The sequence below is a fragment of the Mobula hypostoma genome, chromosome 21 (genome assembly GCF_963921235.1).
Source record: "Mobula hypostoma chromosome 21, sMobHyp1.1, whole genome shotgun sequence".
Classification (NCBI taxonomy): Eukaryota; Metazoa; Chordata; class Chondrichthyes; order Myliobatiformes; family Myliobatidae; genus Mobula; species Mobula hypostoma.
The window spans coordinates 52,218,464-52,232,194 of record NC_086117.1 but is presented as its reverse complement, the minus strand read 5'-3'; the positions used below and the strand labels follow the sequence as shown (position 1 = coordinate 52,232,194).

General features: G+C 43.8%; 2 protein-coding genes across 3 annotated transcripts in view; one reads left to right on the top strand and one right to left on the bottom strand.

Moving 5' to 3' along the window:
- The window catches only part of sbno1 (strawberry notch homolog 1 (Drosophila)), a 151,184-nt gene extending 147,548 nt beyond the window's left edge, over positions 1–3,636 (bottom strand). The window contains exon 1 of one of the 2 annotated variants that reach the window (XM_063074016.1): positions 3,406–3,636. The gene's annotated coding sequence lies outside the window, so the exon portion shown is untranslated. The remainder of the gene's footprint in view (positions 1–3,405) is intronic. The other variant, XM_063074017.1, reaches the window with a different exon arrangement.
- Positions 3,637–3,918: 282 nt separating this feature from the next.
- The window catches only part of LOC134359697 (N-lysine methyltransferase KMT5A-like), a 34,333-nt gene continuing 24,520 nt past the window's right edge, over positions 3,919–13,731 (top strand). The window contains exons 1-2 of the mRNA XM_063073205.1: positions 3,919–4,047; positions 4,257–4,342. Coding sequence (XP_062929275.1) covers positions 4,044–4,047; positions 4,257–4,342 — 90 coding nt within the window. The 5' untranslated portion in view covers positions 3,919–4,043. The remainder of the gene's footprint in view (positions 4,048–4,256; positions 4,343–13,731) is intronic.

Sequence of the window (13,731 nt, the reverse complement as noted above, 5' to 3'; positions counted from 1 at the left end):
TCCTTCAGGGCTGAGAAGGAAGGTGGAAGAAGCCAGAATAAGAAGATAGGGGAGGGCAAAGAGACTAGTGAGGCTGGCTGGAAGGTGATAGGTGAAGCCAGATGGGTGGGAAAGGCCAAGGGCTGGAGAAGAAGGAATCTGATAGGACAGGAGAGTGGACAATAGGAGAAAGGGAAGGAGGAGAGGACCCAAGGTAAAGTAATAGGAAGGCAAGAGGAGGCAAAAAGTTAGAGTGGGGAATGGGGGTGGGGGGGGGGTGGTGAGGGTGTAGTTTACCGGAAGGAGAAATTGATATCATGCTGTCAGGCCAGAGGCTACCCAGACAGAATATAAAGTGCTTCTCTTCCCTCCTGAGGGTGGCTTCATCTTGGCTCAAGAGAAGGCCATGGAATGACATGTCCAACTGGGAATGGGTATTAAAATGTTCGGCCACTGGGAAGTCCCACTTGTGGCGGAAGACGCGGGGGTGCTCAATGAAACGGCCTCTAATTTACCACAGGTTTCATCAGTGTAGAGAAGGCCACACCAGGAAATTATCCCCGCTGGTACTGGCCATTTCCACCCTGGAGAAAAATCTCTGGCTGTCCACTCTTTCCTCTTGTACATCTCTATCAAGTTACAGTTGTCATCCCCAAACTTACCATCTATTCCCAATACAAATTGATCAAAATCATTGATAGAAATAGTAATGGACTGAACATTGAGCCCCAGGGAACACCCAGAGCAAATTTTAACAATGAATTGACTTTTACTTAAATATAAACACTGTAAACCCAACTCAAATAAAACCAGCCACAGTAAGAATCACCCCATCAATCCACGAGATTGACTGATCAAATATTGTGTACCGAGACCATTTTAAATCCACACCAGCTGTGGCAGAAACTCAACAATGGAAATGGCAGAACGCACACCAAAATATCAGGATGACTTAAGTTTGCTACAAAGGCACATCAGCGACTATATTTCATGAGTTTGAGGATATTTGGTACATCACCAAAGACACAAATTTTTACAGACATACCGTGAAGAGTATTCTAACTGGCTGCAACACTGTCTGGGTTGTGGGGGGGGGGGGGCGCGGTGGTCTACTGCACAGCATCGAAATAAGCTGCAGAGAGTTGTAAACTTAGTCAGTTCCATCATGGGCACGAGCTTCTGTGGTATCCAGGACATCTTCAAGGAGCAATGCCTCAAAAAGGCGACGTCCAACATAAAGGACCACAATTACCCAGGACAATCCTTGTTCCCATTGCTACCATTAGGGAGGAGGTACAGAAGCCTGAAGGCACACACTCAGTAATTCAGAAAAAGCTTCCTCTCCACTGACATCAGATTTCTGAATGGACATTGAACCCATGAATGCTATCTTACTTCTTTTACTTTTATTTTAGCACTACTTAACTATACATACACATACTGCAATTATTATGCTATTGTATTGCAATATACCGTTGCCTCACAACAACAAACTTGGTAACATCTGCTGGTGATATTAAACCTAATTCTAATTCCCCTTGACCCCAGGCTGTCACCATCTCAAACAGCTGTAAACTTTGCATCGAAATCAAATACATCCCTCACAAATCAAAGCGTTATCGGCCGAATTGCCTTTTCTAAAACAAAATGACATTTAAGTTTTGGAACGGGGAAGAGAAATTAAACAAAACTAAAAAGATTAGCTGCTGTAGAATCACCAAAGCAAAAGAATAACAAAAGGTAATTGATGGAACAGCAACTTAAGTTATTGTCCGGAGAAAACATCTCAACTGCAATTAAAGCTTGCCGGCTCTTGATCACTTAAAAGGACTGAAATTAACCAGTGCCCAGCTGATCACAGATAAAGTAATTCCGTGAAAAGAGCAAATCAATTACAATATGTGGTCTCGATGTTGAGTACAAGATCTTCAATAACTTGGTTTGTTACAATATTCTGTGAAGCACATTGTTTCATACCTTCCAAAGGTCAAAGGCACAGAAGTGAAAATGCTGTTTAAAGTGAACAAAGCCCAAGCTGTCAAAATTCAGACCTTCCTTGAAATTTCTTCCCCCCATTTCTTTCTAAAAGCCATTTTACAGCTAGATAGTGCATTTTCTTTGCCAGGGTGCAAGATGAGGTGAAAACTAGCACGGAAATGCATTGACAGTTCTAAATTGAGTTCCGAAAAGGATCTTCATCTCACTACCAGAAAGAAATTAAGCGTTTTAGGCTTCTCAGGACTCGCACCACCAGCTTCAAAAACAGTTGCTACCCCTCGACCATCAGGATCTTGAACCAAAGGAGATAACTATACTAGCTTGCCCCATCATTGAAATGTTCTCACTTTGAGGACTCTATACCACGTTCTCATTATTTATTAATATTTACTTATAATTGTATTTGCACTGTTTGTTGTCTTTTGCACTCTGGGTGATCGCTCATTGATCTTGTTATAGTTGCTACTCTATGGATGCTGAGTACGCCCAGAGGATAATGAATCCCAGGGTCGTATATGGTGACGTATATGCACTTTGATAATAAAAATTTACTTTAAACTTTACACTTTGGCCTTCAAAGTATTCCCCCCCCCCCCCCATGCCCTGCCACAACACCAGCGGCTGCCTGATTCTGGAACCCAAGACTTTAATACAAAGACAGAGAGATTCTCAGAACGGCTAATTGAAGGAAAGGGAAATAATTTAACCTACATTGAGATGGCCAGAGCGGGAGGAAAATAAAACGCAGGGAGAGAGGAAGGGGTGGTTTAAAAAGAGTGAAACCTTAACCTTCTGCTTGGAACACGTGCTCAGTTAAGAAAGAAACTTCCGGGTTATTATATGGCTGCGTAATGGTGGCTTGACGACAAGTGTGAACGAAAACAACTAAGATCTGCAAGGCAGAGGAGAAAGAGAAACCGAAATAAAACAAAATCCCTCGGTTGCTGCTGCTCCCACACTCAGGCACCGGGGAGGCCCAGACCCTGTCCGATCCCGGCGCCTGACCGTTCCTCACAACACCGTCTCTCTCTATCGTTCCTTACAGAGCTGTAAAAAAGAACAGCACAGAAATATATCCTTCGGCCCATCTAGTCCGTGCCGAACCATTTGAACTGCCTAGTCCCATCGACCTGTACCGGGACCATAGACCTCCATACCTCTAGCATCCATGTACCTATCCAAACTTCTCTTAAACATTGAAATCAAACTCAAAATATACCTAAATAAGAGATGGATTTAAAAGAAATACACTGCCGGACACGATGCGCCCCGGGCTCCCAGGAGAGGAGGCTGCTGTAGAAATCGGCCTTTGTTTTCCCGGGAAATTTTACCTCAGGCCGACGGTAACCGAGAGAGGGGCAGCCGGTGGGATGGAGGGGCATCAGGAGCAGAGGCCGACGGGCGGGTTTACTGCGTTCGCATACTCACCGCTGCACTGAGACGAAGGGAAGAACCAGAGGCGCGGCACTCAGCTCGCTAACTAGTCGCCGCCATGTCAGGCCCCCGTCGCCATCTCCCGTCACGTGACCCCCGGGCCGAGGGCCTCCTCCAACTGCCTGACGACCGATTCGCGCTCACCACCAGAATCAGACCAGGCTGTAAACAAGTAGAAAATCTAGCATAATTTTATTGAATTTGCGTTTTTTTTAAATCCCCAAATCTCCGGGGGGGGGGAAGAATCCGTGTCACGTGACCTATACCCTGCCTCCTCCCCGCAGGGCAAACATCATCGCCGGCCAGCCAATTGGCGACCGTGCCGACGTCAGAGCGGCCAATAGAAAGCGAGTGCGTAATTTAAAATCCCTGGGGCCCCGCGGTGGAATCATCCCAACTTGATAGCCGTAGTGTTTTGATTGGCAGCTTCCTAATCCAATAGACATTGAAAGCGTACAAAGGCAGCACCGTTGCCGATAAATTAGGGCCAATCAAAATTAGGGGGATGCATCGCCCAATTATTGACCGAAGTTTGGCTGAGAGGATTGGTTTAAAAGTTGGTTGGCCTGTAGTTAAAAGCTGTGTTTTTAATTTATATATTTTGTGCATTTATTGGATTGGCTTTCAATAAAATGGGTAATGTATTTAATTCCTATGTGGTAATTGGTGTTGATGTTAGAGTGGTGCGTGTTTACAGTGAATACGGTAGAGAAGATGGCGAATGTGGCCTGCTGTTAGCCAAGCTCCGATCAGTCTCCGGCCCGGCCCGGCCCGGCCCAGCCCGGCCTCGCACCGCCTCTCCCACAGCACGCTTGAGTTTGCTTTTGATGTGTTCTAATCCTCAGGGAAAGCGAGAGCACCGGCCAGAGGCCTGGCCGCGGCGGTGAAGGAGAACCAGAGGCAACAGCATCTGCAGTCAGCCATGAACAAGGTACGTGGGATTGGGCGGTGGCCTCTCCTCGCTCGGAGACCCATTATTCACCCCCTTGCCTCTGGTTTTCCAGCTGCTCTCACATGGTTTAGCTTCAAGCTGCTTCCTTACGGTGGTGTGAAAGGGTTGGGTGGTCCATTGGCGAAGTTCGTGGGCATCGAGAGAATATCGGTGTTTTCACCATGTCGCGGCACTGTAGTTGGATAATTTTAATGCAAGTACTGATAGATAGCTGGAATCCGAAAGCGGTCATCGGTAATCATAAGTTGTTGGAGAACTGAATTGCAGTTGAAGGGAAAAATCAGTGAGCGGACATTGAGAGTTTCTAAAGCTACGGTCCACGGATCCCTCAGTAATGACATAGGCATAGAATAGTACAGTTTAAAAAGTATTTTTTTTTAATCTAATCCCTGCTACCTGCACAATGTCCATATCCATCCATCTTCCCCTTATTTATGCACCTTTCTCAACATCTCTTTAAAGCCTACGATGTATTTGCCTCGGCCCCCATACCAGGCATTAAAGGCCTCATGGCTTTAATAAAAGGATGGGACCCCTGCTCTAGGTGAATGTTGATGTGTGTGTATATGTGTGTACACCAAATCTGACTGTCGTTGAACAATTTAAATTCAAGTAATGACAGGTACTGGGAATTTATAGAACAGTACAGGAACAGGCCCTTTGGCCTACAATGATGTACCGAACCAGCTAACACCCAAACTCTAATCCCTCCCACCTACACCATGCCTATATCCCTCCATCTTCCTCACACTCGAACCTGTCCGAATGTCTTAAAATCCTCTAATGAATTTGCCTCTGCCACCATAAAGTGGTAATGGTTTTGGTCCTTGGCATAGTAAAGGTTGGAAACCCTTGCTCTTGGTGTTCATGTACAACAAATCTCAGCATTGTAAGTTCGACAGTTTAAATCCAAGGAATAGCAAATTTCTGAATTCAAAAGCAGTCATCAGTAATCATTGATGGAAGCTTTTGGGATGCTGCAAAATTTGTTTTATTTACTAATGCAATTGAAGGAAAGGGATCAGTCATCCTTGCCTAGCCGCCGCCACCTCAGTAATTCAGGGCCAGTAATGTGATTGATGCTTAATTATCCCTTTAGTTCAAATTAAATTGATCAAAATACATGTATGTCACCATATACAACTCTGGGATTCATTTTTCTGTGGGTGTTCTCTGCAAATCTACGGAATAGTAACCATAACAGAATCTGTGAAAGATCAACCAGAGTGCAAAAGATGACGAACTGTGCAAATATAAATTTTAAGCAGCAAATATTGAACATGAGATGATGAATCCTTGAGAGCGAGTCCAGGGGTTGTGGAAACATTTCAATGATGGGGAAGTGAAGTTATCCCCTTGGTTCAGTCACCTGATGGTTATGGGATAATATAACTCTTCCTTGGTGGTGCGAGTCCTGAGGTTTTTGTACCTTCTACCAGAAGGCAGCAGCAGAGAGAAGTGCATGACCTGCGTGTTGGGGATCCCTGATGATGGATGCTACTTTCCTGCGACAGCATTTCATGTGGAGTGTGAAGTGTGATGAGGGACGGATGATGTCTGCACAGCTCAGACCTTCAAATGCTCACCCTGTAAATGTGTAGGACCCTGGAATGCTGCAGGGGCTTTTCCACATTGCAAAATCGTAGCTACAGGAGGTGGTGTCTCTTGGAGGAGTTTGAACTGTGTTTCCTTTTTTTTTTAAAGACTGATCGGCAGCCAGCATCCTGCCGGGAGAAAGTCCCTGAGGGGAGTTCTAGGAATAGAAAGTACAGAGTCAGAATAGGGTGTGGTGTGTCCAAAAGGCAACGAGAGGAACTCATGCAAAGATCACGAATATAAATTCAGAATTGGATTTAATATTACTGGCATATGTCATCAAATTTGTTGTTTTGTAGCAGAGGTGTGTTGCAATACAAGGTTTAAAAATTAAAATAAGTGTATCAGTGTGCAGTATGTCTATTTAAATATGCAGGAGATTGGGGCTGAGAGGGAGATGGATTAGCCATGATATGGCAGAGCAGACTTAGAACCATAGAAAACTACAGCACAGAAACAGGCCCTTTGGCCCTTCTTGGCTGTGCCGAACCATTTTCTGCCTAGTCCCACTGACCTGCACACGGACCATATCCCTCCATACACCTCCCATCCATGTATCTGTCCAATTTATTTTTAAATGTAAAAAAAGAACCCGCATTTACCGCCTCGTCTGGCAGCTCATTCCATACTCCCACCACCACTCTCTGTGTGAAGAAGCCCCCCAAATGTTCCCTTTAAACTTTTCCCCCCTCACCCTTAACCCATGTCCTCTGGTTTTTTTTCTCCCCTTGCCTCAGTGGAAAAAGCCCGCTTGCATTCACTCCATCTACTATACCCATTATAATTTTATATACCTCTATCAAATCTCCCCTCATTCTTCTACGCTCCAGGGAATAAAGTCCTAACCTATTCAACCTTTCTCTGTAACTCAGTTTCTCAAGTCCTGGCAACATCCTTGTAAACCTTCTCTGCACTCTTTCAACCTTATTTATATCCTTCCTGTAATTTGGTGACCAAAACTGAACACAATACTCCAGATTCGGCCTCACCAATGCCTTATACAACCTCATCATAACATTCCAGCTCTTGTACTCGATACTTTGATTAATAAAGGCCAATGTACCAAAAGCTCTCTTTACGACCCTATCTACCTGTGATGCCACTTTTAGGGAATTTTGTATCTGTATTCCCCGAACCCTCTGTTCCACTGCACTCTTCAGTGCCTTACTATTAACCCTGTATGTTCTACCTTGGTTTGTCCTTCCAACGTGCAATACCTCACACTTGTCTGTATTAAACTCCATCTGCCAATTTTCAGCCCATTTTTCCAGCTAGTCCAAGTCCCCCTGCAGGCTCTGAAAACCTTCCTCACTGTCTACTACAGCTCCAATCTTTGTATCATCAGCAAACTTGCTGATCCAATTTACCACATTATCATCCAGATCATTGATATAGATGACAAATAACAATGGACCCAGCACTGATCCCTGTGGCACACCACTAGTCACAGGCCTCCACTCGGAGAAGCAATTCTCTACCACCACTCTCTGGCTTCTTCCATTGAGCCAATGTCTAATCCAATTTACCACCTGTCCATGTATACCTAGCGACTGAATTTTCCTAACTAACCTCCCATGCGGGACCTTCTCAAAGGCAAATGGCCTGATTCTTGATAAGCCAAATGGCTTGATTCTGCTCCTATGTCTTACGGTCTAAATCAGTTGTGCAAAAAGAGGGAGAAATATAGTGAGGACGTGATCATGGGTTCGTTGTCCATTCTAATGGCAGAGGGGAAGAAGCTGTTCCTGGATTGCTGAGTGTGCCTTCAGGCTCTTGTATCTCCCACCTGATGGTAGCAACGAGAAGAGGCATTTCCTGGGTGATGGGGGTCCCTCGTAATGGATGCAGCCTTTTTGAGGCATCGTCTTTTGAAGGTGTACCTTTCAGCTGCAAAGGCTGAGCCATTTAAAAGATATTCCAAGTTCAAAGCAATTCTAAGGTCAAGAGGGAAGGGTATCTTGAGCCATGATTAGATCTGTGTGTGTTTTTTTTTTCTCTCCGCCCCACCCTGAGTGGTGGAGGCTGGCTTTGTGCTGTGTCCTGCTGGGCTAGCTGGCCCACCATTGAGTTTGGAAGAATGAAAGATAATCATGTAGAGGAAGCCATAGAAAGTTTCTGTGGAGTGTGACAGAATGGTTCTTGAAATTTTGCTTCTCCTCAGGATACCGTGGTCATAGAAAACTACAGCTCAGGAACTTTGGCCCATCTCGTCTGTATTGATCCATTTAAACTGCCTACTCCCATTGGCCTTCACCTGGACTGTAACCCTCCCATCCAAATTTCTCCTGAAAGTTGAGATCGAAATCACAAGTACAGCTTGCACTGGCAGCTGGTTCCACACTCACATGACCCTCCGTGAAGAAGTTTCCCCTCTGTTCCCTTGAGCATTTTGCCTTTCACCTCTAACCCATGACCTCTGGTTGTATCCCACCCAAACTCAATGGGAAAAGCCTGCTTGCATTTATTCTATCTATACCCCTCATAATTTTGTATACCTCTATCTAATCCCCTCTCAGTCTTCTGTGTTTTAAAGAGTACAGTCCTAATCTATTCAATCTTTCCTTAAACTCGGGTCCTCCAGACCCAGTGATGTCCTTGAAAATTTTCTCTGTACTCTTTCAACCTTATTTGCACCTTTCCTGTAGATAGGTTGCCAAAACTGACACAATACTCCAAATTAGGCTTCGCCAATGTCTGATACAACTTCAACATAACATCTCATCTGCTCAGTCCGTGATGTCTAGAACCAAACGATACGGTGGAGTTTATTGTCACCTGCCCATATCCGCACATGCACAGGTGCAATGAAAACTTACTGGTCACAGTATCACAGGTGCAGAGCATCTGATGAGCAACATTCACAAGAAATGCATTAATCAAACATGAACAATTAGAGCAAAAAGTTTTTTTTAAGTCCAAGGGGAGATGGATATCCAATGCAGGCAAGGATCAGCAAGAAGGAATGGGAAGGGCTAGGTTATACAATACATCTGTAGAAGTCTGTTTGTTCAATGACAAGCCAAGCCTGCTTAACCTTGTAAGAAAACATTTTCCTTATGGTTACATCTGGGGCAGGTCAGTGATATGTTGGTGCTCAGGAATTGAAAGCAGCTGTCTCCCTCCTCTGCCGTTTTTTTTATACTCACAGTGTAGCTTTGCACACATTTGCCCTCCTTCCTCTTCCTGAAGTTAACAATCAGCTCTTTAATTTTGCTGACACTGAACAAGAAGTTGTCATTGTAGCACCACTCGACTAGGTGACTTGTCACACTTCAGTCAGCTGGTTCATCACCACCTGTGGTTTGGTAACAACAATAGTCAGCAAATTTGAAGATTTCGTTCCTTGAAAACAAGGCTTGAAGAGGAATTTCCTTTCACTCATTGTGGTTATTCCTGGGAATTCTCTGACTAAGTGTGCAAGCTGGAGAAACTGGAAGTTTTCAGTTCTTACAAGAAAATGATGCTGAGAAAGAAAACTGAGTTACTAAAGGCTGATGTGTTAAGTTCTTCACTTAGAATTTCAAGAGATTTGGTGGGTCACCAAAGACTAGCAAATTTCTATAGATTTATAGGGGGAAAAAAAAGTAGCAGATTTGGCCCAGTCCATCACAGGGAAAACCTCCCAGCCATTGTGCAGATACATGAAATGCTGTTGCAGGAAATTGGCATTCATCATCACGGACCCCCACCACTCAGGCCAGGCTCCCTTCAGGAAGAAGGATCCACAGCAGCAGGTTCAAGAATAGTTATTGCCTCTCAACCATCAGGTTCTTGAACCAGAGGGGATAACTTCACTTACCCCAACACTGAACTGTTCCCACAGCCTATGCACTCACTTTCAAAGACTGTTCGTCTCGTGTTCACAATATTTATTGCTGTATTTATTTTTCATCTTGTTTACAGTTTGTTGTCTTCTGCACTCCGGTTGTGTCCAAGTTGGGCAGTTTTTCATTGATTTTTGTTATGGTTACTCTTCTGTACATTTTTGAGTATGCCCACAAGAAAGTGAATCTCAGGGTTGAGTATGGTGATGTGAATGTATGTGGATGATAAATTCGCGTTGATCTTTAGCGGAATGCAGCTGAAGTTGGATCACAGCCTAGTTTGTACACTCCAGTGCACAGGATCACAAGAAGTGGATTCAGTCAGCTCCAGCTCGGGCACAGCCATCCCCACCGGACAGGACATCTTTGAGAAGCAATGCCTCGAGGGCATCATCCATCACCACCTGGGGTCTGACCTCTTCTTACTACTGCCATCAGGGACGAGGTACAGGAGCCTGAGAACCCAGACTCAAAGATTCAGGAAATGGCTTCTTTCCCCTATGCCATCGATTTTGGAATGGTCCACGAAAGCTACTTGATCCTGTTCTGCTCTGTTTCGTTAGTATTTTTGTCTTTGCACTGTACTGCTGCTGCAGAGCAGCAAATTTCGCAACATAATTCAGCGATAATGAGTCTGATTCTGACTCCCGTTTGCCATTTTCTTGCTCAGTCACTACCTGTATCCACTTCTACAGTCATGATGTTCTCATCACAACGTGCTCTTCCAAGATTTTCATCTCATCAGCGAACTTGGAAACCTCATGTTCCAAAGTTCAATCAAGTTTTAATTATCAAAGTACGTATGTCACCATATGCAACACCTGAGATTCATTTTCCTGCGGGCATACTTGGCAAATCTATAGATAGTAACTGCAACAGGCAGATCAACCAGAGTGCAGAAGACAACAGACTGTGCAAATGCAAATATAACATATAGCAATAAATAACAAGAATAAGATAAAGGTGCCTTAAAGTGAGATCATTGGTTGTGGGAACATTTCAGTGATGGGGCAAGTGACTGTAGTTATCCTCTTTTACTCAAGAGCCCTGTGGTTGTGGGATAGTAACTGTTCTTGAACCTAATGGTGAATCCTGAGGCTTCTGTACCTTCTACCTGAAGGCAGCAGTGAGAAGAGAGCACGACCTAGGTGGTGGGGGTCCTTGATGGATGCTGCTTTCCTGTGACACAGTTTCATGTAGAGTTACAAGAAAAAAGTTTATGAACCCTTTGCAATTATCTGGTTTTCTGTATTAATTACTCATAAGATGTGGTCTGATTTTCATCTAAGTCACAATAAGCAAACACAATCTGCCTAAGCTAATAGCACACAAACAATTGTACTTCTTGTCATAACTGAGTACATCATTTAAACAATCATTATTGGTTCAAAACACGGTGAGCCTCTGGGGTAATACCTTCTACAAAAGCTATTCGGAGTCAAGTCTTCCAATCAGTGAGATGAGATTGGAGGTATGGGTTGTAGACGTGCCCTGCCCTATAGTTTTTTCAAAAAGACGCACAAAGTCAGGTTGCTGACAGAGCCTGCTTTTCTCAAGAAAGATCTGTTTATGTTCACCATGTCTTAATCAAAACAACTTTGTGAGGACCTTAGAAGAAGAATTATAGAGGCATGAAGCTGGAAAAGGCTACAAGAGCATTTCTAAATGACTGTTCATCAGTCCATAGTAAGAGAAATTTTGACTACAAATGGAAGAGATTCAGTGCTGTTGCTACTCTCCCTAGGAGTGGGCATCCTGCAAAGATCACTAAGAGCATGATGTACAATGCTGAAGGAGGTGAAAAAGAACCCCAGGGTAACAGGAAAAGAATGGCAGAAATCTCTAGAACTTGAAGTTTCTGTTCATGTGTCCACTATAAGAAAAACACTGAATAAGAATAGTGTCTGTGGAAGGACACCACCAAGGAAACCACTGCTCTCCAAGAAAATACATTGCTGCACATTTCAAGTTTGCAAAAGACCACCTGGATGTTCCACAACTCTTCTGGGACAATGTTCTGTGGACAGATGAGACAAAAAGTTGAACTTTTTGGCAGAAATGATAAAGGACACTACACACCAACGTCAAAACCTCATCCCATTGTGGAAGGAGTGTCATGGTTTGGGGCTGCTTTGCTGCCTGAGGGCCTAGACAGCTTGCAGTTGTTGAGTGAACGATGAATTCAAAATTGTATTAAGACGTTTTACAGGAGAATGCCAGGGTGGTGGTCCATTACCTGAAGCTTAATAGAAGTTGGATGATGCAACAAGACAATGAACCAAAACACGAGTAAATCAACAACAGAATGGTTTAAAAAGAAGAAAACTTGTGTTTTGGAATGGCAAAGTCAAGAGCCCGGATCTTAACCCAATTGAGATGCTGTGGCATGACCTGAAGAGGGATGTTCATGCAAGGTATCCCAGAAATATTGATGAACTGAAACAGTTTTGTATAGAGAAATGGTCTAAAATTCCTCCTCGCCATGTGCAAGTTTGATTAGCAGCTGCAGGAAAGGTTTGGTGGAGGTTATTGCTGCTAAAGGAGGTTCTACCAGTTACTAAATTCAAGGGCTTGCTTACTACTTCCAGCCTGGACTGTGAATGATCAAACAATATGTTCAATAAAGACATGAAAAGTACAATTGTGTTTTGTGTTATTAGTTTAGACAAGTTGTGTTTATCTATTGAGTTAGATAAGATAAGACCATGTTTTGAGTAGTTAATGCAGAAAACCAAGTAATTTCAAAGGTTGACAAACTTTTTTTTTCTTGCGATTAGATATACACCAAGGGTAGGCAGCCTTAAGCACAAACTATTTTCTAGCATGCGTTATTCATTAATTTGAGACAAAACATAACTAGATATATTTAAATGGATAATTCCCCATATTTCGAGTTTTTTTTTTATGGCATTTATCTGACCCACCGTCTGCTCATTAATACGCGATCCGGCCCACAGAGGCAAAAAGGTTGCTGACCCCTGATATACACAACGGTTGGGAGGGTTTTCCCCGTGACGGACTAGGCCGTATCGCACTGCTTTTTGTAGCATTTTCCACTGAAGGGCATCCAAACCAGGCGGTGCTGAAGGTAGTCAATACTCGCTCCTCTGTACATCTTTGGAGGTTTGTCGAAGTTATAGACGTCATGCCAAATCTCTGCAGACTCCTAGTCATTAATGCAATTAGCAAACAATTGAAAACCATGAACAGATTCCTGGATATTCCACGAGTTCCATGTTTCTAGCCTGACAAGGACCCATGTTTCTAACTGTGTAACCAGTTTTCATTCAAAGTTCAAGTTCATAATATACTACCAAACGAAGCAACGTTCCTCCGGACTACAGTGCACCCACACAGCACGTGAAACAAAATATTACCACAAGTAAGCCAGTAAAATATTGAAAATGGATGTGAAGTGCACAGCACGGATAACCAGTAAGCCACTCACTGTCCTAGTGACGAGATCTCGATGGTGGCAGGGTGATCATTCCTCCCTCAGCCTAAGGAAAGAAGCTGTTACCTCTGGTAGTTCTAGTCCTCATACTCCTGTATCACCTCCCAGACAGTAGTGGGTCTAAGAGATTGTGAATGGTGGGTAGGGATTCTCAGCAATGCTTCGTGCCGTTCATAGAGAACAATCCCGGTAAATGTCACAAATGGGGAAGAGGGAGATCCTGGTGATCCTCTCAGTGGCTTTTATTATCCTCCAAGGTCCTAAATTCATGTTAACTCTGCCCAATTCCATTATTATCCTCTAGTTGTCCTGTTTTCATTTCTTTTGTGGTGTTTTCATAAACTCTGCTGTCAGGCTAAGCGGTCTGTTTCTCTGCTTTCTCTCTCCCGCCCTTGGTTCATGCAGCAAGGTCAAATTAGGCTGGTGAGCTCTTAATGGATCTGTCCAGACACTGACTTTTTCAGTGTGGTAAAATTGCACTCAAAACGAGAAAT